The sequence below is a fragment of the Typopeltis vanoorti genome, chromosome 6 (genome assembly GCF_054136105.1).
Source record: "Typopeltis vanoorti isolate ZY-2024b chromosome 6, IOZ_Tvanoo_1.0, whole genome shotgun sequence".
Classification (NCBI taxonomy): domain Eukaryota; kingdom Metazoa; phylum Arthropoda; class Arachnida; order Uropygi; family Thelyphonidae; genus Typopeltis; species Typopeltis vanoorti.
Window position 1 is genome coordinate 144,105,102 of NC_143554.1, and position 26,769 is coordinate 144,131,870.

General features: G+C 36.7%; 1 protein-coding gene across 2 annotated transcripts in view; it reads left to right on the plus strand.

Annotated features, from left to right (window-relative positions):
* LOC150106015 (uncharacterized) overlaps window positions 1–26,769 on the plus strand; it is a 387,593-nt gene that overhangs the window by 904 nt on the left and 359,920 nt on the right. The window contains exon 1 of one of the 2 annotated variants that reach the window (XM_090393744.1): window positions 11,670–11,760. The exons of the other annotated variant lie outside the window; for it this stretch is intronic. Within the exon in view, the coding sequence (XP_090249870.1) occupies window positions 11,740–11,760 (21 nt within the window). The 5' untranslated portion in view covers window positions 11,670–11,739. Of the gene's footprint in view, window positions 1–11,669; window positions 11,761–26,769 lie in introns of those variants that run through there. 2 annotated transcript variants of the gene reach the window in all.

Below are 26,769 nucleotides of genomic sequence, written 5' to 3' on the forward strand. Positions count from 1 at the left end.
TAACTCTTATACAGTATTGCTTGAAATCACTGACCGACAAAGCACACACAACTGACTCTAGCAATCTATTCCGCTCATTCATCACTCTCCAAGCAAAAAAAAATATAGATCTTACCCCTTGCTAACCACACTTTAACTCAATTTCTATGAATGACCCTCTAGTTTTTCTCATATTACTCTTGTAATAAAGTATTTCCTTCACACCAATCCTATAACCGCCCCCCTAAACAACTTATATGTCTCTAATATATCCCCGACTTATCCGTTGATCAACCAGCTTTTGTAATCCACAAATCTTCAGTCTTTCCTCATATGGAGCATCACACATTCCTACCGCCATCTTGGTCACTCGCCTCTGAAATTGTTGGACCAAAATACAACGTATTTCGAAACGTTATATGATTTTAAACAGATGGGAATTCTAAAGTATTTTCTGAGGCTTAAAAATTGAGTTGCATAGTATATTGGTTCGCTTGAACTCCGAAACTGTATAAAAATGACAGATGAAATCGATCAGTGCGATAAAAAATAAAGAAAATGCATTTATTTATTTATTTATTTATTAAATAAAAAAGAATAATTAAGAGAGAAGAACTCATCACACTTTTAAAATGTTTATAATTCTCTAGTGATTAAAATTTTATCTGTTCTAATTCGCATATTGTTTCATTATTTGAAAAAAAAAAAAAGTTGTTTTATTATCGGCTCTATCAACCAATAAGCAATGAGTTCAACTCCCATGGCATGGATGTTGATAATTATCTTTAGGTTATGGGTAAACTTCAGAAGACATCACCTTACGCATTCAAGACATTAAGCCAAAACGAAATACATTATATATTCTCTGAGCTTCTCGGTATGCAGCGTTAAGATATGAAATAATTGATATGTTTAAAAATAATTTTCTCAACAAAGTGCATTATTATGAATACAGTTATTCAAAACATGTGTTCGACAACCTACACCATTAACGACCTTGTTTTCAAACAAGATCTTTAATTTGTTAAAAACATTATTTTCCTCTGAGCATTGCAATCCTCTCCTCTCTCCCAGGTGTCGGTCTGTGCAGCCGTGTGGAAGTGACGTTTGCATCAATAGCGCTAGACTATCTGAATAATGACCGTTCTAAGTTCGACTCTAGTCACCACAAAAGGAACTTTTTCTAAGCCTTTCTTCGCCGGTTTCTAAGTTAGTTGATCTCCGGCATTGACAAGAGGTTTTTTCTCCTGGAAACTCGGATTTTTCATCCAAGAAAAATCAACTGGAGAATTACACTCTTTCAGACAATGAATATAGTGTTAGAATTAAGGAACACGAGATGGTGGCAATTGTCCTTCAAGGCTTCTGAAGTTAAATAGGGTGAAGCAGCCTCACCTACTTCCTATGAAAATAAAAAGTGTTAGCGAATTTATTTTATTTTATTTTTATTATTATCTCTCTAAATACAGTACATGCTATGTGAAATGCATAACACTTTGGTATGGTAATATCATCTTCTGATTTGCTATCTAGTTTCACAAAGTAGTATGACCTCTCACATCGAATTGCTTTCTTTTGCCTTTTAGTTTCTACAGCAGCTTTTAAAGCTTTTATTATGGAGTACTTTATTGGCCACAGAAAAACGTTTCAGGTTTACACACACTAAAACTTCTGATTCCAAGTCATTTCGAAAATGTTTAAAAACGGAAAGTTACTAATTATTTCTTCACTGAATTTTAATTCAGGAAGCCTAAAATGAACTCTGAGTTATATTTTTCTCATAAGGAAAGAAAAAAAACAAAAAAAAACATGCCACATTTAGAGCTGCAAACATTTGCCCTTAACATCAGCAGAACAAAGAACTTTTCGAAAGCCAGGACACTGACAGCCTTCTGAATTCAGAAAGGCGTCTTTTTCTATCTTAAATATGGTTGTCGGTTATCATTACTTGAAGTGATTCTGTATCATAGGGGCAACAACTGAAAGCTAATTGGAACAGTTGCTATTAATAATTAGATGAAGAAACACATTCACAAACTGTGCACGAAATATTCCAAAAAGTAATCAGTAGAGCTGATATTTTTAGTTTTAGTTTCATTCTTCTTTTTTATTAGTAAGTAAACATTAACAAATAAATCCTATAACGCATTTTTAATCCTGAATGAAGTAGGTGTACCTTTAGTCAGAATTAACTTTAGGAAATCGAAAGCATGGGGTCTTCACTCTTATTTGTCATCAACAACTGAGTCATAGCTATTGAATATTTCGAAGTAATGGGGGGGAAGAGAGTACGTTTGCCAACTGCATTCATTTCGTGATCAAAAACCCTAACATTAGATATGTTGTCTAAAATAGTGAGTTCAACGGTCGATATTTTGAAATATTGGTTAAAAACCAATTGTACAAGTCATGGTATTCGTTGCAGATACAGGTCGCATTGTGCCTATTCGATCAAATTTGCCAATATACTGTAGTTGTCTTCAGTTGTGAATAGTTAATTTCTGATAGTTAATTTCCTGAGAAATTCAGCCTAACCGGACTCTGAAATAAAGGAGTGGTTAGAAGAACCGTGGAATCCCTGTCTCCTCGAGTACTTTTACAGTTCAAATCGGTCAACCAGTTTTGACCAGATCTGGAAGAATATACGTTGTGTAAGATTCCCTTGAGAATTCCCACAGAACTTGGAAGAAGATAATATGATGCCATAGACATCATATTATGTGGCATCGACAGTTGTACCAACTTCATCTATAAAATAACTAAGGAATAAAAGCAAGTAAGGAAAAAAAAAATTAGAAGCAACTATTTGAGTGACACATTTGTTTAAATTTTTGACAACTTAAATATCTCTCCGAAATTCTTATATTTCCGATTAACAGAAATGAAAATAAAACTAATTATGAAACATTTAAATATTAGTTATTATTACTACTATAATTATATTAGTTAAAATGAACCTCTCCGTCACATAATGCACATGGGAGCACTTATATTTTACATACCAAGTCGGCAGGGGGGAAATTAGCTGCGTTTGATAAAAGAAATTTGGTAATGCGGGAAAATAAGGAGCGTAATAAGTTCATATTATTACAGTCATTAGCAGTTACACAGTTTACATAATCTTTCTTGTGAATCGACGACGCGCGCAGTTGACTATACGGCATTTGTCTATGTTACAAATACTTGGATTCGATTCCATATAGGAGCAAAGAAACCTCTCGCGTATGGTCACATAATTTACTAGCCTTAACTGCTTCAGCAGTAATTCCATAGTTAATTTCCTGAGAAATTCAGTCTAACCGGACTTTTAAATAAAGGTTTCAAAATTCAAAATTCAAAATGGTTCTGCATGCATTCTGTTTCTCTTTTATAAAGTTCGATACTAGAAGGTGCGGTCGGATATTTGTAATTAGGATGTACTTCTTTTTAACCTGCTAATGATCAGAGTGGCCTATAACTTTTTACATCTTTCTCTCATCCTGAGATTTTTATTTATTAAGGTCAATCACTTTGTGGAAACTTATATAGGTAAAAGTTATAACTTCTGCATTACTTCAACCTTGGCATCTCAGGGGCTGCCTCCCACTGACGAGACCTCAATAAAGGTCGAAACCGGTCTAGGTAGTCGCCCTTCCCTTAATGCATAGCACCGTACACGTCCGCAAGGAGATGTGCTTTGCACTAGGGGAGATACTAAGGATAGCAATAAGAGCTTACTCCACCTTTACCAAGAGACCAGAAGATACTTTAGACACAAACTTGCTTTACCTGTCTGTTTGCTTACTTGGGAAAAACGTTTAAAACCTAGTTTATAAAATTGCTTGGTATCTTTAACGTATAGTATACCCAAGGTAAAAAACTTTTATATATATATATATGTTAAAGATACCAAGCAATTTTATAAGTTATGTTTTAATCCTTTCATTTTGTTTATTTTAGGTCTGGCTCCCACCGACGAGACCTCAATAAAGGTCGAAACCGGTCTGGGTAGTGTTTTTATATATATATATATATATATATATATATTCTCATCCTGATATTTATATTTAATGAGGTTAAAGCACCTTGTGGCAACTTGTTTAGACAAAATTTATAAGCTCTGTATTACTTTAACCTTGGTATTTTTTAGGTCTGGCTCCCACTGACGAGACCTAAATAAAGTTCGAAACCGGTCTGGGTAGTGACCATTACCTTTAATGCATAGCATCATACATCTCCGCAAGGGAATGTGCCTTGCATTAGGGGAAAATACCAAGAAAAGTGATCGGAACTTGCTCCATCTTTACAACGCGTTCCCTCAGACTTGCACTATGTGCAGGTGCAAACTTGACTTACTTGTCTGTTTGCTTACTTGGGAAAAAGGATTAAAAACCTAGCTTATAAAATTGCTTGGTATCTTTAACATATTATATTTCATATGTTTCTCGCACTTACAAAACGTTATAGCCCCATGGGAAAATAATTTTTTCCCTCTTATTTATATACAGTATATAGCTATTTGTACTTTTCTTTTTTGATTTCTTACATAGCCTGGAAATTATTACAACCAAAGATGTAATAATTTTTAGGTGTCGCTTCACATCTCTAATAATCGATTGCCGTAGTTTCACATTGGGCAATGAAATTCAAGTGGATTCAAAATTAAAAGCAGCAGACCGGGCGAGTCGCAAGTGCTGCACGGAGAGCTAAGTCCGAGTGTGAAAAGAAATTGGCTCTGCAAGTAAAGACAACCAAAAGAATTCTATCGTTATGCTTCAAGTAAACGAAAGAATGAATTTGAAAGAATAACTCTATTGAATGCAGGTGACTGATGTAGAAGTAATTGTTCTAATGAGCAGCTATTTTGCTGAAAGCTATGAATCTGGTATATGCAACATTAACCACAATGCTACCTCTTCACCGTATGAGGAAACTCATGTGAATGAGGAGGAAGGACTACGGATGTTGCACAAACTGAATAAGTATTCTTATCCCATTGAAAGGATATCAGCACGGATGTAAAGCAGTGTTCAGTTGAAATGGCTATTTCATTGACCAGGCTATATAATTTGACTTTCAGAACAGAGAAGATTCCATAGGAGTGGAAGGAATGCACGATAATCCTATTGCGAAAGATTAGTGCAAAAATCGACGTATCCAACTATCGACTTATCAGAATCTAAGGAGCAATAGTGAAGATTTTTGGAAAACTTGGTTAAGGCTCGCATACAGAAATGGGTCGACAGTGAATCTGTACTTTGCAACGAACAGCACGGGTTTACTAAAGGAAGGTCATGTTTTAGCATCTTGCTCCATTCTATAATAATGTTACCACTAAATTAGACAAGAGGAATGCATATACTATGATACTTTTGGATTTTGCTAAGGCTTTTTGAATGAATACAGCATGGAAGACTTGCATAAATTGGAGAATACGAGGATGGCAAATTGACAGATATCAAACATCGTACATAGGGTGTGTGAATTGGCATCATTCAAAACAACCAGTGGTGCTGTTCAAGGATCAGTCCTTGAACAGCACCACTGTTCAAGGTCCAATTTTATTCAGTCTGTACCTTAATGATATTGGTAAGAATTTGACATGCGACATACAGCTATCTGCTGATGATGCAAAGATTCAAACTGATTTGAATAGGCTGGAATTGTGGGCATGTGAAAATGGTTGTCATTTCGATGTTAATAAACGTAAGGTCGTACTATATTGGTGGGATTATGCTTGAATAAAATGATGAGGCTAGGGATCCTGGAGTTTTAGTAGTTAGAAAGATGAAGTTCAAGAGTCATGTAGCAAAAATTGTAAATACAGCTCAGAGAATAATGGCAATACTGAAACGAACCTTGACATGTAAAGATATGGATGTCATTTTTCCCCTTTAAAAGGCCTCGATAAGACCTCACTTGGACTATTGTGCACAGGTCTGGTCTCCTGTTTCCATGGTAATTCTAATACAAAGAGTGCAAGGAGAGTGTAAAAAATGATATCAGATTGTGGAATCTGATATCATTTTATGATTATACAGAATTTCAGTAAATGGAATTTTTCGTTTTATGAAGGATGCGGAATGAACGCGAAGGCATCCATAGAAGTTGAGAATGAATGCTCTAAAGAAGGGGATAAAGGCTAGAGTAGTGCGTGATTGGAATGGATTGCCTTTGGATGTTGTGTGTGTGTGCAAGTAGTGTGAATGAATTCAAGAAGAGTACGACAGCTAGTGCGAATGGTATGGCATCCTCCCTCGCAAAGTTCATGACTCCCTGGAGGTCTCTCTTATAATAATAATAATAATAATAATAATAATAATAATAATAATAATAATAATAATAATAATAATAATAATAATAATAATAATAATAATATATTCTAATCAACATTAGTATACGAGCGTTCTTTCAAAGGGTGTGGGTAAACCAAACATTTATTTAATAATATATATTTACATGCCTTCAATATAATTTCTATTTTGTCTTACTCCCGAGCCACATTCGAATGAGTTTTGTATTCTGTTCAGCAAATCTTTATTTATTTTTTTTTATTGTGCTTTATAATATGGGTCACTTCATCAGAGACCTCGTCAGTGGCAATGAATCTTCTCCCAGGATAGTTCTTTCAGCTTAGAGAACAGGCTGAAGTCTAGAGTTCTTATATTAGGATTGTTAGTGCTATGAAGAAACACTTGCCACACTTTACCATGGAATCAGATATTCAAGTGAAACATGTGTACTCCATGAACAATAGTCACTGAGCAATATCTGACCCGAGTTAGGTTCTCTCTTCAATTTGAAGTCATATTTCGGAGAATCAGAACACCAAAAATAGAACACGAATATAAAATGTTTTTTCTCGGTGTTTTAACCTTACAACTAACGTGAAAGTGGACACTATTACTTGTCGCAGGCAGTAGTGTACAGAACGTTTAAAATTTTCCTCTTATTTTAAGTAATCACAACTTGAATTACAACTGTTATAAGCAATTGCTTTTCTGTAGGATGTTAAATATGCAAATTGCAGATATTAGCTTGTTGAGATTACACAGCCATTTGACTCCTACCCTGTTTATTCTTAGAACTCACGGGAAACTTTCTGATATTACATCATTTAAGTTCTTTATAAATGCTTCCCATGAACTGTCGATTTTCTTCCCATCCAGTCACCAATATCATTGCGCTGAACCATGTATACTCCTCAGTTAGTCCTAATTTACCGATAAGTAGTTCAGCATTTAACTTTTTCTGAATGGAAGATTCATAAACTTAGCTACTTCTCAACTGAGTACCACATGATAACTGTCACCAACCAGAGGTAGAATAGTTACATCTTTAACTGAAACACCCGCTGACACTATAACCAATTATCACATTCTTTGACCTCGAGTTCCTTCCGTCACATGCTGCTTGAGGAAGTTGTTTTGCAACAGCTAAATAAATTCAGTTTCATGAGAGCTTAGAGCTATCCAATGAATATTTCGACAATTAAAGTCCCCCATTATGGTTACTCTTTTCGCGCCAATCGTCTTTATTTGGTGATACATTTCTTCATCACTAGCAGCTGATCCACCAGGTCTGTAACAACATCCCACTATATATATATAATCTTGTTAAATTCTATCTCACACCAGACGGCTTCAAACTCACTTACACATGAGAAACTGTTTATAATATTACAATCATAGGTCTCAATAATAACTGGATTCAAGTCATCCGTTATCATTAGCAGAACATCCGCTCCTCTTCTATCCTGTCTACCTTTTCTAAAAATGCTATATCCTTTAAACACGATAGCAGTTCTGTCTGATTCTGATAGCCAGGTCTCGTTAATGCGTATAATTTGAGTTCCCAACATATTGACCAGGGCATCGAACTGTACCCCCTTTGTTTCTACTAGCTTTCGTGTACAGCCTAATTTAGTGTACTTACATGTTCTTTTGTATACCCCTTGTCTATAGTCTGTGTGATACAGTTGGACAGCTTTCAGATTTCTGTTCTTCTGTAGTACCTTATACATGCAGAGATCGTTGCACACATTTGATGGGTCAGAAATGGATGAACGCAAAATCGAAATTTAGAAAAAGTTAGAGCTAATTTTTTTTTATAATAATATGTTATATACATATATTATTAAAACAAGCAAGACGCGTTTGCAGATTTTAATATACAGTAAAATCTCGATTTAACGGACCCCGATTCAACGGACTTCGAATTTAGTGGACATCATTTGATGAATAAATACAGATAAAGAAATAATTAATAAAATAAATAAATAATACTATGATGGTTAATCGAAAGCGATCGGCAGTCTTTATAAATTGCGTCTTCGGATACATCCTCCAACCACCACGCCTATAGACCAATGAGTCATTGTTGCCTGCAAGAGCTTGTGGAAGAAGTTTCTTGAAGAGGTTATGGTTGTCTTGGAGAACGAAAACGATCCCATAGAAGATACAAGAGGAGCTAGGATATTTCAAAATTTGTGCGCATACAACATCAAGTCTGCCATCTTTAATATTGCTGCCTCTTGAAGGAGATAAAGACTACAACATTGGCTAATGGCTCGAACAGGTTACTGAACACCAGAATACGATTTCAGAGGTTTTGAAAACTTTGATTTCCATGAAATTTTGATGCGAGTTGGTGATAATGTCAGTGAGAATGACATTGAACAATGGCTAGTCATTGACGAGGGCGACCCAGGCTACCAAATTCTCAGCCAGGTAGAGATTACTGAAGATGTTCTACTTCAGGAGGCTGACAACAAGGAAGAAGAAGAAGAAGAAGCAGTTCCAGCTGGTCCGAAACTATCGGTATAGAGAACACGTGGATGACATCATCTCGTTCATAGGCGCATCTTCAGATCCAGAGGTGATTGCTTATTACGTATATTTTCGGCAATTTCGATCGTTGATTATTAAGAAACAGTATAAAAGTGGAAAGCAACTGAAACCTGAGTCTTTTTTTATTTTCAAGCCCAATCCTCAGTAAAATGGTATTTCCATAAAAATGTTCTCATTAAAATATATTAATACTGTACCACTGAAAGTGTTTTATTTTCAATAAAAAACCTAAGATTCGCGATTTAACGGACTTTCGATTTTATGGACAACCTTTAACCTCTAATAGTCTGTTAAATCGAGAGTTTACTGTATAAAAAAACAGCCTCTTCCCCTTTTATTTCCCTATGGGAAATAGGCGAAACAGTTTTAGCCCTATCTAACTTTAGGAGATTCGTGGGAGGGGGGGGCACTTCAGTCTCTCATTAATTATAAACAGCATCTAGTTAAGCACTAATGTCACGTGTTACTATCTCATGGTCCCTAATCCTAACAATATATATATATATATATAAAATCAGTTAACGCCTTTTTATTCCCATATACGGGAGTAGGCGAGGCCATTTAGCCTTATCTAACTTTTGGAGACTGAATGGGAAGTTCAGTCTCCACTGGTACCAATCAGAGATAGATGGCCCAAGGCTATCACTAATTAAGCGGTACACAGTGAAGAGAGACGGCTCAAATGTGCCGCCAACTCGTGGTCCCTAACCCTAACACAATATATTTAATGTCTGAAATAATGTGGGTTCTACGGTCGATTTTCTCGAGTTTACGGGACGAAAAACCCGAGTTTCCGGGAGGAAAAACCCGCTTGCCCGTGCCAGAGATCGACTAACTCGGGAACCGGTCGAAAAAAGGCTTAGAAAAATTTCCTAAGGGAGTTTCCTAAGTCAAAGGGAGTTTTATTTTCATTTATATATATAACATATAATATTTCAGACAGGACCCACACTATTTCAGACAATATATATAGTCTTAGGACTAGTGACCACGAGAGAGTGGTACTTGACAACAGTTTCTTCACATATGAGCCTGTGTAGCTCAGTGGAAGTGGTGTATGCCCTCCTCAGCACTAAACCGTCCAAAGATAGACTTAACTTCATGGCTAATCACCGACTAGGGGAACGTTTTCTCTAATGCTGATGCGTTTCCGCTAGTTTAGAGGAAACGCATCAGCAAACTCTCTCACTTTAACTCTAGCTTTAGTGATGTCATTAGTAACGAATGTGCAGGAGTGGTGGACAAGGATGTTCCATTTTGCTATTATTTTATGCCTATCGTATCTGCTAGTGCATGCATTCTGAGGATATGGTTTTCAGTCTCCAGAAGAAATTCCTGCAATTTCCTCATGTGATAATGCCTAAAAGCTTGTCCCATCTCATGGATGGGACATTTTAGGAGTTATAGCAGCAGGATGACAACAGGATAGTAACTAGCACAGGCAGTCTAGAGATGGATCTTTTTCAACTTGAGCCATCAACTATCATCAGCCCAGTGGCGCACTCAGGCGAGGGCCCTGGTTTCCATCAAAAGAAAAAGAAAATTAAACTAGAAAAATTTCCAAAAATCTTTTTGTTACTTCGTTTGCCTGAGCAGGGTCAGAGAAGATCACAGGTATCATGTATTGGTAAACACCGCAGATGCACAGTCATAGGTCGTGTGCAATGTGTAGTTTGTATTCTCAATCGTCTACTCAACTCTTCCCTCCCGCCATAATTAAATCTTGAGTTCTTCTCCCCACCAAAGATTCAATCCTGAGTGCTCCACTGCATCAGCCATTGCCTATTGCGGAAATGTTGCTAGATTTATCCACTGTTTCGTAAAGGATAGGTGTCAGAGGAAAGGATCAGTTTCCGAGAGGAAAACTCTCATATAAGATTGACTAACTTATCTTTAGCCGAAAATCCTTCTAAAAGACTCCCCACTTTCTAGACGGAATGAAATCGAAATCTTACCGATAAAAGCGTACGTTTCGTTTCGTTTCTTTCCACCGCGCATAGAGACACAAATGAAACAAAGAAACAAGTTAATGAAACGTATAAATTGTGTAGAAATTAAGAAAAATTTAGTTATATTTATTATGGTGTTTTTGTTGTTTCTTTATGCAAGTCTTCAGCCCCCCCCCCCTTCCGAAATCCATGTAGCCTCACCGTCTGAAATCTCCTCCTGCCAAATCTTATCAAAAATTCCACGACTTGACTATAAAGTAGTACAGCATGCCAACAGGGTATTTGCTGGAAAGCCACGGAAAGGAAATAGAAAATAATTCTTTTAGACATAGTGATCCTGGGGTACTGTATTACATTATGTTGTATGACTGTGCAACATAACGGAGTACTTTCTTTTTTATTTTTTAAACTTGCTAGATATGAGCATCTAAAATGAAACAAAAAAATAGCATTAACCTTAAAGCTTAATCAGCTATAAGAAAATATTTTAACGGAATTAAATTTTGTGAATACGAAAATGTAGTTTGTGTTAGTGTTTAATTTTAACCTGTATTAATAATATTTCAAATATAAACTTTTTACCGCCACTTTTTATACAGTGATATTAAATATTTTAGGCGTAACATGTACAACATAGATCAAATACTGTTTATTCATTCTCTGCCAATAATTACGGTAATAATATAAAATTTCAACTTAATGATGATTATATATGGATAAATGCACGTTTCCAAAACATGTGTAATAGTAGAAATAATAAACAAAAAATGCGTTAAAAAAAAAAAAAACGTAACTAAATTTGCAATCGAAAATTCTAAAACCACAGGCACAAAAATGTTTTGGTGGCGTACACTTCGAATATACATTAGTGTTTATAAACTTGCTTCAAGTAGGAGATCTTTGCATCATTATTTAATGCAACATTGATAGATAAGAAGTTTTATGATTATGTATTCACGATATCATTAAACGTATGTTACAGAATGGGTGCTTTAGCCAGCACGGTGAGCTTTTAGTTTATAGAGAAGTTGAAACAAATTTAATTAGGCTGAATTATCATCGTCACAATATCATACACCTTGATTATATTGATATTTAAAAATAAATTTTTAAAAAATCATCAGAATCCGGTAATACTATATTTTCTGAGTAATATTGCGCTATATACCATATGCAAAAGGATGAAAGGTATGTTGTGAATGTGTTGGGCCTTCCGTGATTGAATCTTTGGACTCCATGGATATACCAGTTTAATAATAAAAATAATAATACCATTAACCGATAAAATAGGCGCCATGTTATATTTTTGTAGTATTGTATTTCAACTCAAACCTATAAACACGTAGGAAGTCCTATAAAATCTAGATACTGTTTTAACAGTATTTCATCATACAATTCCCAACTGTAAACGTTTACATTTTAGAGTAGAAGACCTTCAGTTATTAAATATACAGATTACTTAATTAAATGATGAAGTAACAATAATTTCTGTGAGAAATTGACATAAGTGGAATTACAACCTAGGACATTGACTAATTGAGAAGAGGTATGATAGATGTTGTGTGTATAGAGTCTCTTGCGATGAATCTTCTGACTCCATGGATATGCTTGTATAGTAATAATATACACACACACACACACGTGTATATATATATATATAAAATCCTCACCCCTTCCCCTTTTCTTTTTTTTGGATGTTATCTTGTTTTTTCCCCCTCACACTTTCCCCTCTGTGTATAATCCCCTTTTGTATTAACGTGGTTAAAATTATTTTGCTAACTTAAACATCCCTGTCATCAAGGCCATCTTTTGTTGCTGTTTGCTCCTAAGTTAAGGTCTAGGAGCAGCAAGTCTGGAGCAAAACAGACACCATCAAAAGTGTATCTCAACACTATAAAAACCTGTTTTGAGCTTTAATTTGACATATCTTCTTGAATTTAAGGATGGCAAAAGAGTGCTTGCCTATGTGCAACATTTACCCTGTTTGCTTAACTCCACAATTTACATTCCCTCAACCTTTTCCCCTTAACCCATTGTGGAGAAGCATTACAGCATTGATGTTGATAACATAAGTAAAATAAATTGCATTTGAAATATCATAATAAAAAAATATATTAGAAATTCAATAAGAGAATTAGAAAAAGTTTAAAGAAACTTAGGATAAGATATCTCTTGAAAGTTTTTTCATTTGGTAATATTATAAATTAAAGATGCTAAGAAATTATATTATTATTATTATACTGGCACATCCATGGAGTTCAAAGACTCATCGTGGAAGACACGCTCTTTCCACGCAATCTGTCATATCTCTATTGAAACCATTAACAGACAAAGCACTCACAGCTGACTCTGGGTCAGTTGTGAGTGCTTTGTCTACTGACCCATTCAACTTATTCACCACTCTCCAAGCCAAAAATCTAGTCTTCACACCCCTACTAACCACACCTTTATTCAGCACTTGGCCAGACAGACCAGAACAAGGGGTCATCAGGCCAAGTGCTGAAACGTTTCCCCTACATCTATCTATCCTATACAATCATTTAAGCAACTTAAATATTTCTGTCATATCTCCTCTTTTTCTCCTATTAACCAACTCCTACAATCGACATGCCTTCAATCTATCCTCGTAGGGAATATTCCACAGGCCACTCACCATCTTGGTCACTCACCTCTGAATCTTCTCCATCGCTTTCTCATCTCCAACTAACCCAGGGACCAGACTTGAGCACAGTAATCCAGATGTGGGCGTATCAAGGCTTTATAAAAATAAGAATGACAACTTCCTTATCTCTACTTGTTAATGTAAATCCCAGATGAGTCTTTGACTCCATGAGGTCTTGGGGTAATAATAATAATGTGTTCTTCAATAGCCAAGTAATCTTATGGGCAATCTTAACAATATGTCCCCTAAATTTCAACTCTCTGTCTATCATCACTACACCTAAATCTCTGGCTTCATCTTTTTTCCTGGAGTACAGTGCCATCAATGTGATACACGGCTTGTAATCTGTTTATCCCAAAATGCATAACTTTACATTTCTCAACATTAACTATTACTCTACCTAAATTTGCATCAGTAAACAACTGAATATTTCCTTTCAGGTTATTTCCTATATCATTTATGTACAAATTAAACAGCACTAAATCTTGCTGCACATGACAGTCATCTGTTTTCGCCTTGATTCTGCCCCTCAATCCACCTTTTGATATTTGTCCAGCAGCCACCCTCCTATCTATTTAACCAGTGTCATATCCATTCCCATTTGTTCTAATTTGCATAACAGAGCTCCATGTGATATTCTGTCTAGTGCCTTTGCAAAATCCAGCAAAATCATCATTTAGACATTTCCTTTATCCAACTCAGCTGTTACTCTATTATAAAAAGTTAGAAAATTACTAAGGCATGACCGATTCTTCATAAAGCCATGTTGACCCTCATGCAGAATCATATTTTTATCTACCCATGCTTGAATTCTCAAAGAGAATTCAAAGTCAAAGACATTGCTAATTCCCTTGCACATTCTCACAAAACCTTAGCTGATATTCCATCTAATCTCACAACTCTATTTATATTGAGATTCTGCAATATCCTAAGAACCTCCAATTCATCCACCTCTGTTATCATGTCTGTCACATAGGGTAAAGCAGTAACCTCAATAGACTAATACATCCTTACAAAATGGTCACTCAGTAACACAACTATTTTATCCGCTGCTATCTCCTCATGACCATCATAACTCATTCAAGGTTAATCTTCCATAGTCATTCTTCCTCTTACTTGCCATATAACGAAAGAATTCTTTGGGAATTTATTTGGCTTGCTCTGCTAGATTCTTCTCATAATCTGATTTTGCTTTCCTTGCCATGCTGGTCACCTTTCTTGCCTGAACCTTGTAATGTTTATAAGTTGGCTGGTCACCTTTCTCTGTATATCCTCCACAGCATTTTCTTCTTCTGCAGCTCGTGCGTAATGATATTTCTCATCCATCTAACTCCTACCTGATTAACACTCCTTACCATAGGTATGCAATTTAATGCTGCTTCCTCTAGATGACCCTTAACTATATCACATGCATGTTCTTGGTTTCATCCTTTATCTTTAGCCAAGTCATGAAGTTACTTCACATGAACTTTTCTTGCTTGGATAAAGGATGAAACCAAGAATATAATTTCTTGGCATCTTTAAAAGGATGTCATTTACCACTGGTGGTTATTACCTTGCTTTTACTGGGACCCTGCTCCCCATAAACACTTTCTATTAGTATTGTTCAGCATCAGTCTCTAGTTCCCATCTTCCTTAGCTTATGCAATAATGTTGCAGACTATCAGTTGCTTTTTGCAAAGACCAAGGATATCAATCTATATGAGACCGTTATATAAAGATGTTCATTACTCTATCTCAAAATGAAAGTAGATAACCTGTGCTTCACCATTTTGTGCTGACCATGATACACAATTATTACATTAAATTTAGATTAAAATTTTGTAATTTTTTTAATATTGCACAGTTTAATGATTTGACATTGTAAAAAGCTGCTAATAGCACTGATTATAGTCTTTGGTGAAAGGAAAGTAGAAGCAAAGTAAATAACTTTTGGCTCTAATTCATAATATTAATGTAATATAAGAGGATAGTATTTACTGATTATAACCATACAGGAATAAATTGGGTTATCAAAAATCATGGTTCTTATTCAAATGGCAGCACTGGAAAGAAGTAAAACTATATTGAAAATGTCAGGTAAAAATGTACCACCATGATATGCAGGAGATTTCCATAAATTTATTTTTATATATATTTGTTATATCATTTCATCATGTTGTACCATCATTTTTGTTTTTGAAAAAACAAAGGTTTCATTGATTATTTATTGTTGGTAGTGATATGTGTTCACACTTGTTCAAGTTACAAGAGTATTCAAGGAATAAGAAATAGGATGTGATCATCATCATCATTTAGTTTCAATCAGAAATTAAAAAAAATATCATTATCATATTGAAAAAAAGTGTGTGAAAGTTTTAAAAATAATTAAAGTCAAACAGCTTTGTAAAGTGATCTGTGCAACCTAATATAAAATTATTATTGTTATTGTTGTTTGCATTACCAGAGACTTCCAGGGAGTCAGGGACCCATTGAGGAAATCACATCCCACTCACACCAGCTGTCATACCTATTTATGGAATTCATTACCTACACCCATGACCTTCAAAGACAAATTCCAAGCACACACTGCTCTGTGAGAGAAAAATCTTTAGCTCTCATCACTTTCTTGAATGCATTCATTCTCACTTTTATTATTATCATTATTATTATTGCCAGCCTGGTTGGCTGAATGGTTAGCATATCCACTCTCCAGCTAAAAGGCTGTAGGTTCAAATCCTGCAGTGGGCATGGGTGTCTGTGATTGCTGTGAAAATACTAGTGGTGGTGGGTAGTAGAAAATGGCATTATGATGGAAGTTGCAGTTCGCTGTAGTTGGTGAAATGAGTGGTAGAAACAGAGAGTTGTAGAGTAATAATAATAATAATAATAATAATAATTATTATTATTATCCTAAGACCACATGAGTTCAGAGACTCCTTTTGTTATACAAACAGCTCATCATACTGTGCTTTAAACACACTCAAATTCTCTGCAGACACCACACTCTCAGGCAAGGCATTCCAATCATTCACATATCTTCACAAAAAATTCTGCTTCTCACTCCCTTTTTCATATCCTCTTCACACAGCTTCCAGGGATTACCTCTTGTTCCTCCCCGATCTCCCACCATTTTCTGTAAAACCTTTTCAACATTGATCCCTTTACTAACTACCATAACATACCACTCACTAACTTGTATGTCTCTATCATATCACCCCTCTTTCTCTTATTCACCAGACTCTGTAGATTGCATCTTCTCAACCTTTCCTCATATTTGACATTCCAGAGATCAGAAACTACCTTAGTCAGTCACTTCTGCACCCTTTCCAACGTTTCTTCATCCTTTTGAAAACCAGGTGACCAAATCTGTGCACAGTAGTCCTTGTGCAGCATAATCAGAGCCTTATACAATGGAACGAGAATCTCCTTACTTCTATAAGTCGGTGTCCTCTTCATCATTCCCAGAATTCGTTATGTTGTCCTCACAATTTTGGCATTGTGTCCTCTAAATTTCAGATCCTTATCCACTATCACTCCAAGAACCCTTATTTCTTTCACCTCTACCAATATATCCCCACCAAGAGTAAATTCTAAATCTCATCTTTGTTTCCCATATTTTTGAAATCTCACCTTTTGCAACATTGAACCGAGATATGAGCATCCACACTCCCTTGCCCATTCATTCAATCTATTCAAGTCTTTTTGCAAATCCACAACATCTGCTCTGCTCTTCATAATTCACCCCAACTTTGCATCATCTGAAAACAACTGAATATCCTTATCCAAATCCTTGCCAATATTCGTTAACATAGAGGTTAAACAGGAATGGTCCTAAAATGGGATGATTTTCATGGATATTCCCTTGTCCTCTCCCCAACCTCCATAAAATTAAAAATGCTATCTACTGGTATATCAGGCAATGACAATCAAGGAAAAGAAGGAGTAGCCATAGTATTCAACACAAAATACGAGGCTAATCTTCTTGAATGGCAGTCAGTCTCAAGTAGAGTAATGTGGGCAAATATGAGAATGGGGAACTGGACAATGAGACTTATTTGTGCCTATGGTCCCACAGAAGGTTCTACTAAGGTAGAAGTGGAGGAATTTTTTGAGGCTTTAGAAAAAGCAACTGACACAATGAAAAAGGAAAAGTTGGTCCTTGTTGGGGATCTAAATAGTAGAGTAGGAAATGATTGTGAGACATACAAAAATATTTTGGGAAAATTTGGAGAAAAGAGCAAAGCTAATAATAATGGCAAATATTTGTTGGATTTCTGCTCAGGACATGGACTGGTTATTACTAACACCATGTTCCAACATAAAAATGTGCACAAATTCACATGGAGAGAAGAGGCTAGGAATAAGAAAAGTCTCATCGACTATGTTATTGTTGATAGTGATGTTTTCTCCCTGGTGCAGGACACCAGAGTGTACAGAGGATTTGAAATTGGAAGTGATCACTATTTAGTCTTGAGCAGGATAAAATTGAATTTCATATTGAAAAGAATAACATGTAAGAAAGTTTTAAAGCGAATAAAAGTTGAGCAGCTCTCAGATGTGAACTGTAGACTAAAATACAGAAATATTATTGAAAAGAAAATGAAAGAGTTTGAGAACAGGAATCAAACCTTGGAGATTCAGTGGCAAACTCTGAAGGAAACATTGATTGATTCTGCCAGAGAGGCATGTGGTGAGGTTGTGTGCAAGGATAAAAAAATCAGAACTCCCTGGTGGACACAGGAAGTTAAAGAGGCAGTGAAGGAAAAGAAGAAAGCATATCAAAAGTTCCTGGCAAATAAGTCAGCTTTTACTCTTACAGAATACAGAGACAAATGTAAGAAAGCTAAACAGTGTGTAAAACTAGCTAAGCAAAAGTCATGGGAGGACTTTGGCAAGAATATAGAAAATAAATATCAAGAAGGTGGCAAAATATTCTGGAGGTTGTTGAAGAAGCTTAGGAATGGAGGAAAGAGTGCTGTAAAAGGAATTAGAGATGATAAAGGCGACATGAAAACGGAAGAAAAAGATATCCTTGAAGTATGGAGTAATTACTTTGAAAAACTGCTAAATGAAACAAGCAGTGATGACAGCACAGTGATAAAAAACACTGACCAGGCATGCAGTCAGGAATACATATCCATACTTGAAGTAGAAAAAGCCATCAAAGGCTTGAAATGTGGAAAGGCAGCAGGAGTAGATGATATTCGACCAGAAATGCTGAAGTATGGTGGTATAAGAGTCTTACAGTGGCTGCACTGCATAGTTCAGAAAGCCTGGACAGAGGGACGAATTCCCGATGATTGGAGTAGAGCTCTCATAGTACCCATATATAAAAAGGGAAATAAAACTGAATGTGAGAATTACAGAGGTATTTCCCTACTGAGTGTTCCTGGCAAGATCTATGCACGTATACTTGAGAAACGGTTGAGAAGAATTGTGGAAGAAAAGCTTGGTGAAGAACAAGCTGGATTCAGGCCAAATAGAGGCTGTCAGGATCAGATCTTCACTTTACGACAAATAGTCGAGAAAGCATGGGAATATAACAAAGATCTGTATTTAAGTTTTGTCGATTTGGAAAAGGCATATGACAAGGTGCCAAGAGAGAAGCTATTCAATACGCTGCAGTTATATGGTGTCAATGGGGCATTATATCAAGCAATACTTAGTCTTTATTTGAGTTGTGAGTCAGCAGTTAGAATTGAAGGAAGTACAGGAAGATGGTTTAATGTTAAATCTGGTGTGAGACAAGGATGTACATTATCCTCTCTGTTATTCATTATCTATATGGATCACATTATGAAGGAATGTGGTATTAAACCTGATATCAAAATTGGAGATGTTAATGTCAGCTCTTTGCTTTATGCGGATGATGTTATACTTCTAAATAAATCCGCTACAAGTCTGCAAGATTCTCTGACTAAATTGAATAGCTGTTGTAATAGATATGGTATGAAGGTCAGCAATAAAAAGACAAAGACAATGAAAATAGGCAGAATCATTGAAAATGTCAACTGTGTTGTGAATGGAGAACCTGTGGAACAAGTAAAACATTTCAGCTACTTAGGCACGATTTTTACTGAAGATGGTAAATTAAATATAGAAATAGACAACAGAATCAGCAAAGCTGGTATGGTGGGAAGTCAATTGAATAAATTCATATGGAATAAGAAAGAAATTAGTCGGAACACTAAATTAGCTGTATACAAGACAGTGTTCAAACCAGTTTTAACTTATGGATCTGAGAGTTGGGTCAGAAGTAAAACACTTGACCAAAGACTAGAGACCGCAGATATGATAGTCCTGAGAAAGATTAGAGGCGTGAACAGATGGCATCAATGGCAATATCATATTAAAAATGAGGATATTAGGAAAGAACTTGACATTGCCAGCATCCAGGAATGCATTAGCAGAGCTAATCTCAGATGGTATGGTCACTTAAATAGAATGGGAGAGGAAAGATTAGCAAAACAAGTGTTCTCTGCCAGGTTGGCAGGAAAACGACCCAGAGGAAGACCAAGATATAGGTGGATTGATACGGTACAAAGTGCCTTAGACGATAGAAATATAAGATCTGATAATGTTGGAGTCTTGACAAGTAACAGACTGATTTGGAGGAAAATTGTAGATAGGAAGTTAGTAATGATGGAATTTTTTCATGTAGTACTGTCATATCCTGTACACCCCTTGAGGGTATATGGCAGGAATTTGATGATGATGATGATGATGACTTTTAAAGAGGCAAAATGACTTCCTTATCCTTACATGTTAGTGTTTGTTTCAGCACTGCATTTATCCTCTGATTTGTATTTGCAATCTTTGCTATTACACTGAACTGACAGCCGTTATCCCATGCTCACAATTCTAGCAAGTTCAAACAATTGACTTATTACACTATCTATCTTTTGCATCATTAGCAAACAGCTGTTTGTCACTTATCAGATTTTTCTCAGTGTTATTAATGTAAAGATTGAATAACAATGGACTAAGGACTGATCCCAGTGGTAAACCACTAGTGACCTCAAATCTTGCAGATTCACATCCCCCTTACAACACTTTTAATATTGATCATTCAAGCATCCACTTATCCACACTAATATTTATAATCCAGTCCCACATCCTACAACTTAAGCAACAGTCTTCCATGCAGTATCCCATCCAAAGCCGGAACAAAGTCCAAAACTATCATGGTGTATTCACTTCCCCTTGTCTACTCAGCTGTAATATTTTTATAAAATGTGAGCAACTTGCTCAAACATGACCGTCCTTTAGTAAACCCATATTTTTCTTTTGCAAAGTATGGTTTCTCTGTTAATCCATTTCTGTATGCAAGCTCGACCAACTTTTCTGAAATCTTCACAACTGCTTGAGAGATACTGATAGTTAGATATATCAGATTTTGGAAAATCGTTATTGGAGAAATAAAAATGAGTTTGAAAGCAGGAACCAAACCTTAAAAGCTCACCACCAAAATCCCTAGAAAAGACTGATTAATTCAGCAAGGAAAATATTGTAAATCACCTAAAAGAAATTGGAATTTCATTGTGATTCAAGAAGTTAAAGAAGCAGTTGAGGAAAAGAAGAAATCATATTGAAAGTTCCTGAAAAGTTAGTCAGCATATGACCTGATAGAATAAACAAGGAGATTGCAAGACTGGGAAATGGTCAGTGGATGTTTGAAGAAAGCAGTATCAGACTGTATACCCGGAGTCAGGAGGATAAATCAGGTAGTGGTTAAATGGATGAATATCCAAGGGTTAAGTGAGTAAATTGAGTAAGAGTGAAAAAAATGAAGTGAAATCAAGCAAACTATGCTAGATAAGAAAATGCTATGGAGGAGGTACAAGACAGTTGGTGGTGATTGGATCCATGAAGAGTATAAAGTGTAGGATAGAAGGCGATGAGCATGGTAAAGAAAGAAAAGGTGCAGTGTGAGAGGAGATTGGCTTTTCAGGCCAAGGTTAACTCAGGTCAGTTTTTCTGCTACATGGCAAGCAAGAGGAAGAATAATTATAGCAGATTAACATTGGTAGACAATCATAGCAGCAGACTAATAGTTGCAAAGGATATAGTGTAATTCTTGAACAATCACTTTATCAGCATATATCATACTGGTGTAAATGATGCAGTGCAATATATAGAAGAGAAACAACTATTAGGAGAATTGAAAGTGAAAGAAACAGAGGTGTATCAGATGTTGGTTAGGTTAGATGTGAATAAGGCTGTGTGAATGGATGACATATCACCACATATTCTTAAGGAATGTGCACCACAGTTGGCTATGCCCTTGACCTGGTTATTTAATTAAATCTTGCAGTGGGTAGAGTTCCTAAGGAGTGGAAAGATGGCAAAATAGTACTACCCCCACAAGAATGGTTCTAAGAAAGAAGTCTCTAACTATAGGCCAGTCAGTATAACTGCAGTTGTGGTCAAGGTGTTGGAGAGATTGGGAAGGAATAGGATACAGAATTGGGTTGATGGACATAGCGTTCTTTACGATGGTTAGCATGGATCTGTAAAGCGTAGGTCCTATTTTAGTAATTTACTTTCATTTTATGATAAGGTGACAAGTGCGTTAGATAAGGGAGAATCATATACAGTGATATTCTTAGACTTTGCAAAAGCGGTTGATAGATTACCACATGATAAGTTGGTGTACAAGCTGCAGTGGATGGGAATAGATAATATATTGGTTAAATGAATCAGAGATCAGCTCTCTGAACAATACTAGCAGATTGTGTATGAAGGAACAGTGTTCTCAAAATAGGAGGGTAACTGGTGGCATTCCCCAAGTTCTATTCTTCTGCCCCCCCTGCTGTTTAATTTGTTTGAAAATGATATATCATGTGGACTGAGTGAAGATCTTCAGTTGTTTGCTGATGATGCAAAGTTGGAGGGAATTATAAGTAGCACTACTGATGTTAATTCCCTTCAGGAAGATTTGAATAGACTTTTGACAAAGGAGTGAGGTTGTAGTTTTAATATCAGTAAGTGCGAGGTGTTGCATTTTGGAGTGCAGATGAAGTGGATAAGATTAGAGATTTGGGAGTGAAGTTTAGAGGGCATATTGCTAGTGTTGCAAAGGTTGCAATATAGCAATGCTGCTCTGATAAGAAGTACTATTTTATCTTCTGTGAAGCTGGTGTCGAGGATAGCTGGTGAACGGTCGTGCTATCGGAGAGCTCCTGAGAGATTTGTGTTTTTTGCTGATTTATTGGTGTTTTGGATTCAATTTAATGGACTTAAGTGTTTAATTTTGGTATATTATTAGAGCTTTATTAACATGGTTAGTGTACTAAAGTGTTTTATAACATAATCTATGTCGGAAGTCGCCACTAGATGAATTCGTAATGAGTAGTGTTCGTGCAAGCTCCAGATAAGATAAGTATCATTTTCAGTTATCGATACAAATTACTTAATATTGTGTAGTTTTGTTTTATTTGCCTTGCGTATTTTAGTGCGTCTATTTTTGGTGTGTTATAACGTTTAATTTGACAAAACACGTTACGGATAAATATGGCACCTGTGCGTAGGAAAATGGCGGCCAGTAATGAAGGTTCGCCATCGTTATCAAAGAACGGTAGCATAAAAGAAATGAGTCAGTGTACTAGCTGTGAAATGTACGCTTTGCGGAGTGCGGTCGGAGTGTGGTTAGATGATGATAAAGGATTGAATGTGTGTAGAAAATGTAGGGAGAATGCGGAATTGAAGCGTATTTCGGATCGTGAGTGTGATATTTTTGTCAACCTTCAAAATGAAGGAAATAGGGATATGACAAGAAACGGCAAAGTTGTACATGAAAATTGTGAGAGTGTGAATGTAGAAAGTGTGAATGATAGTATAAATGGTTTCTCAGAGAACAAAAAAGATGAGATAGATACATTGAGTGAGATCGCGTTGTTGAATAGTGCGATAGAAAGAGCAAAACAGCAGCTAGAGTGCATGAACAAAAGTAGACTGAATGAACCAACCAATAATAAAAGGTATGACAGGAAAAATAGACGTATGAATGTGAACATGAACAAAATGAAGGATAGAGTGCTGTATGGAGACTCGTTAGTACGAGGTGTGTTAGTAGAGGATTTGACAAAATCGTACCAACCTGGTGCGACCATAAAGGACGTAACTGCGTCTATTAGAGAGCAAAGGGAAAGGGTGAAAGAAATGATTGTTGTGGCAGGTACGAATGATTTGAAAGGAGATAAAATGGAAATGATAGACCTGAATGAATTGTTTGAGGTAGCAAAAGAAAAGAGTGAGAGAGTTAGAATGATTAGTCTTTTGCCACGGTATGACAGTGAAATGTTTAAAAGGAGGGCTATAATTGCAAATGACTTTATGCGTGGGTTATGTATGACGAGTGGTGTGGAATTTGTGGATGTGTGGAGTGAGTTTGATGGGCGAAAGGATCTATATAAGATGGATGGCTTGCATTTGAATGGTTACGGTGTAAGAAGACTTGAGAAAGTGTTGCTGAATGTAGTGGATGTGCAAATTCAGGGAAACTAGATTTGTTAGGGGGGGTGGGTAGAGATACAGTCCTTATGGAGGCAGTTGAATGTAAGAATGAATATAATATGCCAGAGCAAATAAGGACAACAAATCAGAGTGGGATAGTTAATATAAGGCATCAAGGTAGGGTTGGGGCTAATGGGGGTCTTAAATTCATGTACACTAATACTAGGAGTATTAGGAACAAGAAGGAAGAGTTTTTGGCCATGGTTGGCACTTCCAGACCACAGGTTATAGGTATTAGTGAAACATGGCTGACTGTAGATGATATAACTAGTGGGATTGAATGTGATGGGTATAGTGTGTTCAGGAATGACAGAGAGAATAAAATGGGGGGAGGAGTATTGTTGATGATAGCTGATGAGCTCCAGCCAAGGAGAATAGAAGTTGAATTGCAGGATAGAGAAAAGAGCACATTTGAGGCCATTTGGTGTGAGATTGTGGCTAGCAGAACTAAATATACAATTGGGTGCTGCTATAGACCAGGTGATGGAAAAGATGGTGGTGACAGTATGCACAAGCAAATAGAAGAAATGGGTGGAAGGAGGGTGATTATTATGGGAGATTTCAACTATGGTCGCATTGATTGGAGTGAGGAGAGGACACATGGGAGGAAGGAACTGGATTTTATGCGGTTATTAAGGGATAACTATCTGTGACAGCATGTAATGGAAAATACTAGGGGTCAGAGAGTGCTTGACCTAGTAATTACATCTGAGGATTTGGCTGTAACAAATATGACCACATTGCCACCAATCGGTGAGAGTGATCATAGGGTCTTAACTTGGGAGGTGGCTAAAGGTGTAGAATTTTCAATTAAGACAGGGTACATGTGGAATTATCGGGCTGGAAAGTATGACAAGCTTAGGAGTTTGATTGGTTCAGTGCCATGGCATGTACAACTGCAAGGACTAGAAGTTGATAGTGCATGGGAGGTAGTTAAGAAGTGCTTGCATGAAGCAATGGCTGACTGTATACCTAGAGTCCGAATAATAAATCAAGTAGGGGTTAAATGGATGAATAACACCATTAAGCTTGAGTTGCAAAAAAAGAAACAACTATGGAGGGAATTTAAGGAGAAGGGTGACCGGCAGGCACATGAACGGTATAAAGCGCAGGCCAGAAGGGTGACGAGTGTGGTAAGAAAAGCAAAAAAGGATTACGAAAGAACATTGGCCATGCAGGCTAAAGAGAATCCTAAACAGTTTTTTAGATATGTAGCAAGTAAAAGGAAAAATGTACATGGCAGATTGATTTTAAAGAATGCCGATGGTAGGGAGGTAACTGAATCAGTTGAGATAGTTGAGTTACTGAGTGAGCACTTTGCAAAAGTATATCATCAAGGTGGTGACATTGCAGAAACGAATAAACCAGTAGATTATACGGGAATTGTGGTTAATGAAGTGGAGGTGAGTAGTCTATTGCATAACCTCAATGTCAATACATCTGTGGGATTGGATGGTATACCAGCTCGTGTTGTACGAGAAGCAGCTAAAGAATTGTCAGTACCCTTGACCATTTTGTTTAATTTGAGTCTCGGGTCTGGGTTAGTCCCGAGCGGGTGGAAAGAGGGGAAAATAGTTCCACTGCATAAAGGTGGTTCCAAGATTACCGACCGATTAGCATATCAGGAATCATTGTAAAGGTCTTAGAGAAAATAGTCAAAAGGAAAATACAAGATTGGATTGAAGAAAATGGGATACTGTATCGGGGACAGCACGGTTTTGTGAAGGGTAGATCATGCCTCAGTAACTTGCTCACGTATTATAACACAGTGACGGCTGAACTGGATAAGGGTAATGGGTTTACGGTGATTCTACTGGACCTTGCCAAGGCCTTTGACAGGATTCCACATGGAATTCTACTCAGTAAATTGCAGCATATGGGAATGGACATAGGGTTAGTGAGATGGATAGGAGGGTGGTTGACGGAGAGATATCAGAGAGTGGTTTACTCGGGAGTAGAGTCCACAAGACGGCCTGTGACTAGTGGTGTGCCACAAGGATCTGTTCTTGGACCAATGCTGTTTAATTTGTTCATAAATGATATAGGAAATGATCTGAGAGGAACAGTTCATTTGTTTGCGGATGATGCGAAGTTGGGTAGGGCAATAGTGAATGCAGATGACGTCAAAATTTTGCAGGATGATTTGGATAGATTGGAGGTCTGGGCTAAGGAGAATGGATGTCAGTTTAATGTGGCAAAATGTAAGGTTATGCATTTTGGGGTGAAAAGATTGGAGGCAGTTTACTGCATTGGTGGAACCCTGCTCCAGGAAATTGATGAGGCACGAGATTTAGGAATGTTGGTGGATAGGGAATTGAAATTTAGGGGACACATTGCAAAAGTGACCAAAACAGCTCATCAAATCACTTGGTTGCTGAAGAATACGTTGACAAGCAGAGACAAGCAGGTTATTGTTCCTCTCTATCGAGCCTTGATAAGACCCCATCTAGACTACTGTGCTCAGATTTGGTCACCTAGGTTTCTTCTTGATGGGGAGGATGTGGAGAGGATCCAGAGGCGAGTGACCAAGATGATAGCAGGTCTGTGGAATGAACCGTATGAGAACAGGTTGAGGATTTGTGGGTTGCAAAAATTGGTTGATAGGCGGAGGAGGGGAGATATGATTGAGACATTCAAATTACTGAAGGGTTTCTATAAAATTAATTCAGAAGATATTTTTGAGAACAGGGCTGGTTGTGGGAGGACTAGGGGACATCCATGGAAACTGGGCAAAAGTGTGGTTAGTAAAGGTGTTAGAGCTGGGTTCTTTACTTTTAGAGTAGTGAATGAGTGGAATGCGCTCCCTGAGTCTGTAGTGGATGCTGTGACAGTGAATGAGTTTAAGGCGAGGTAT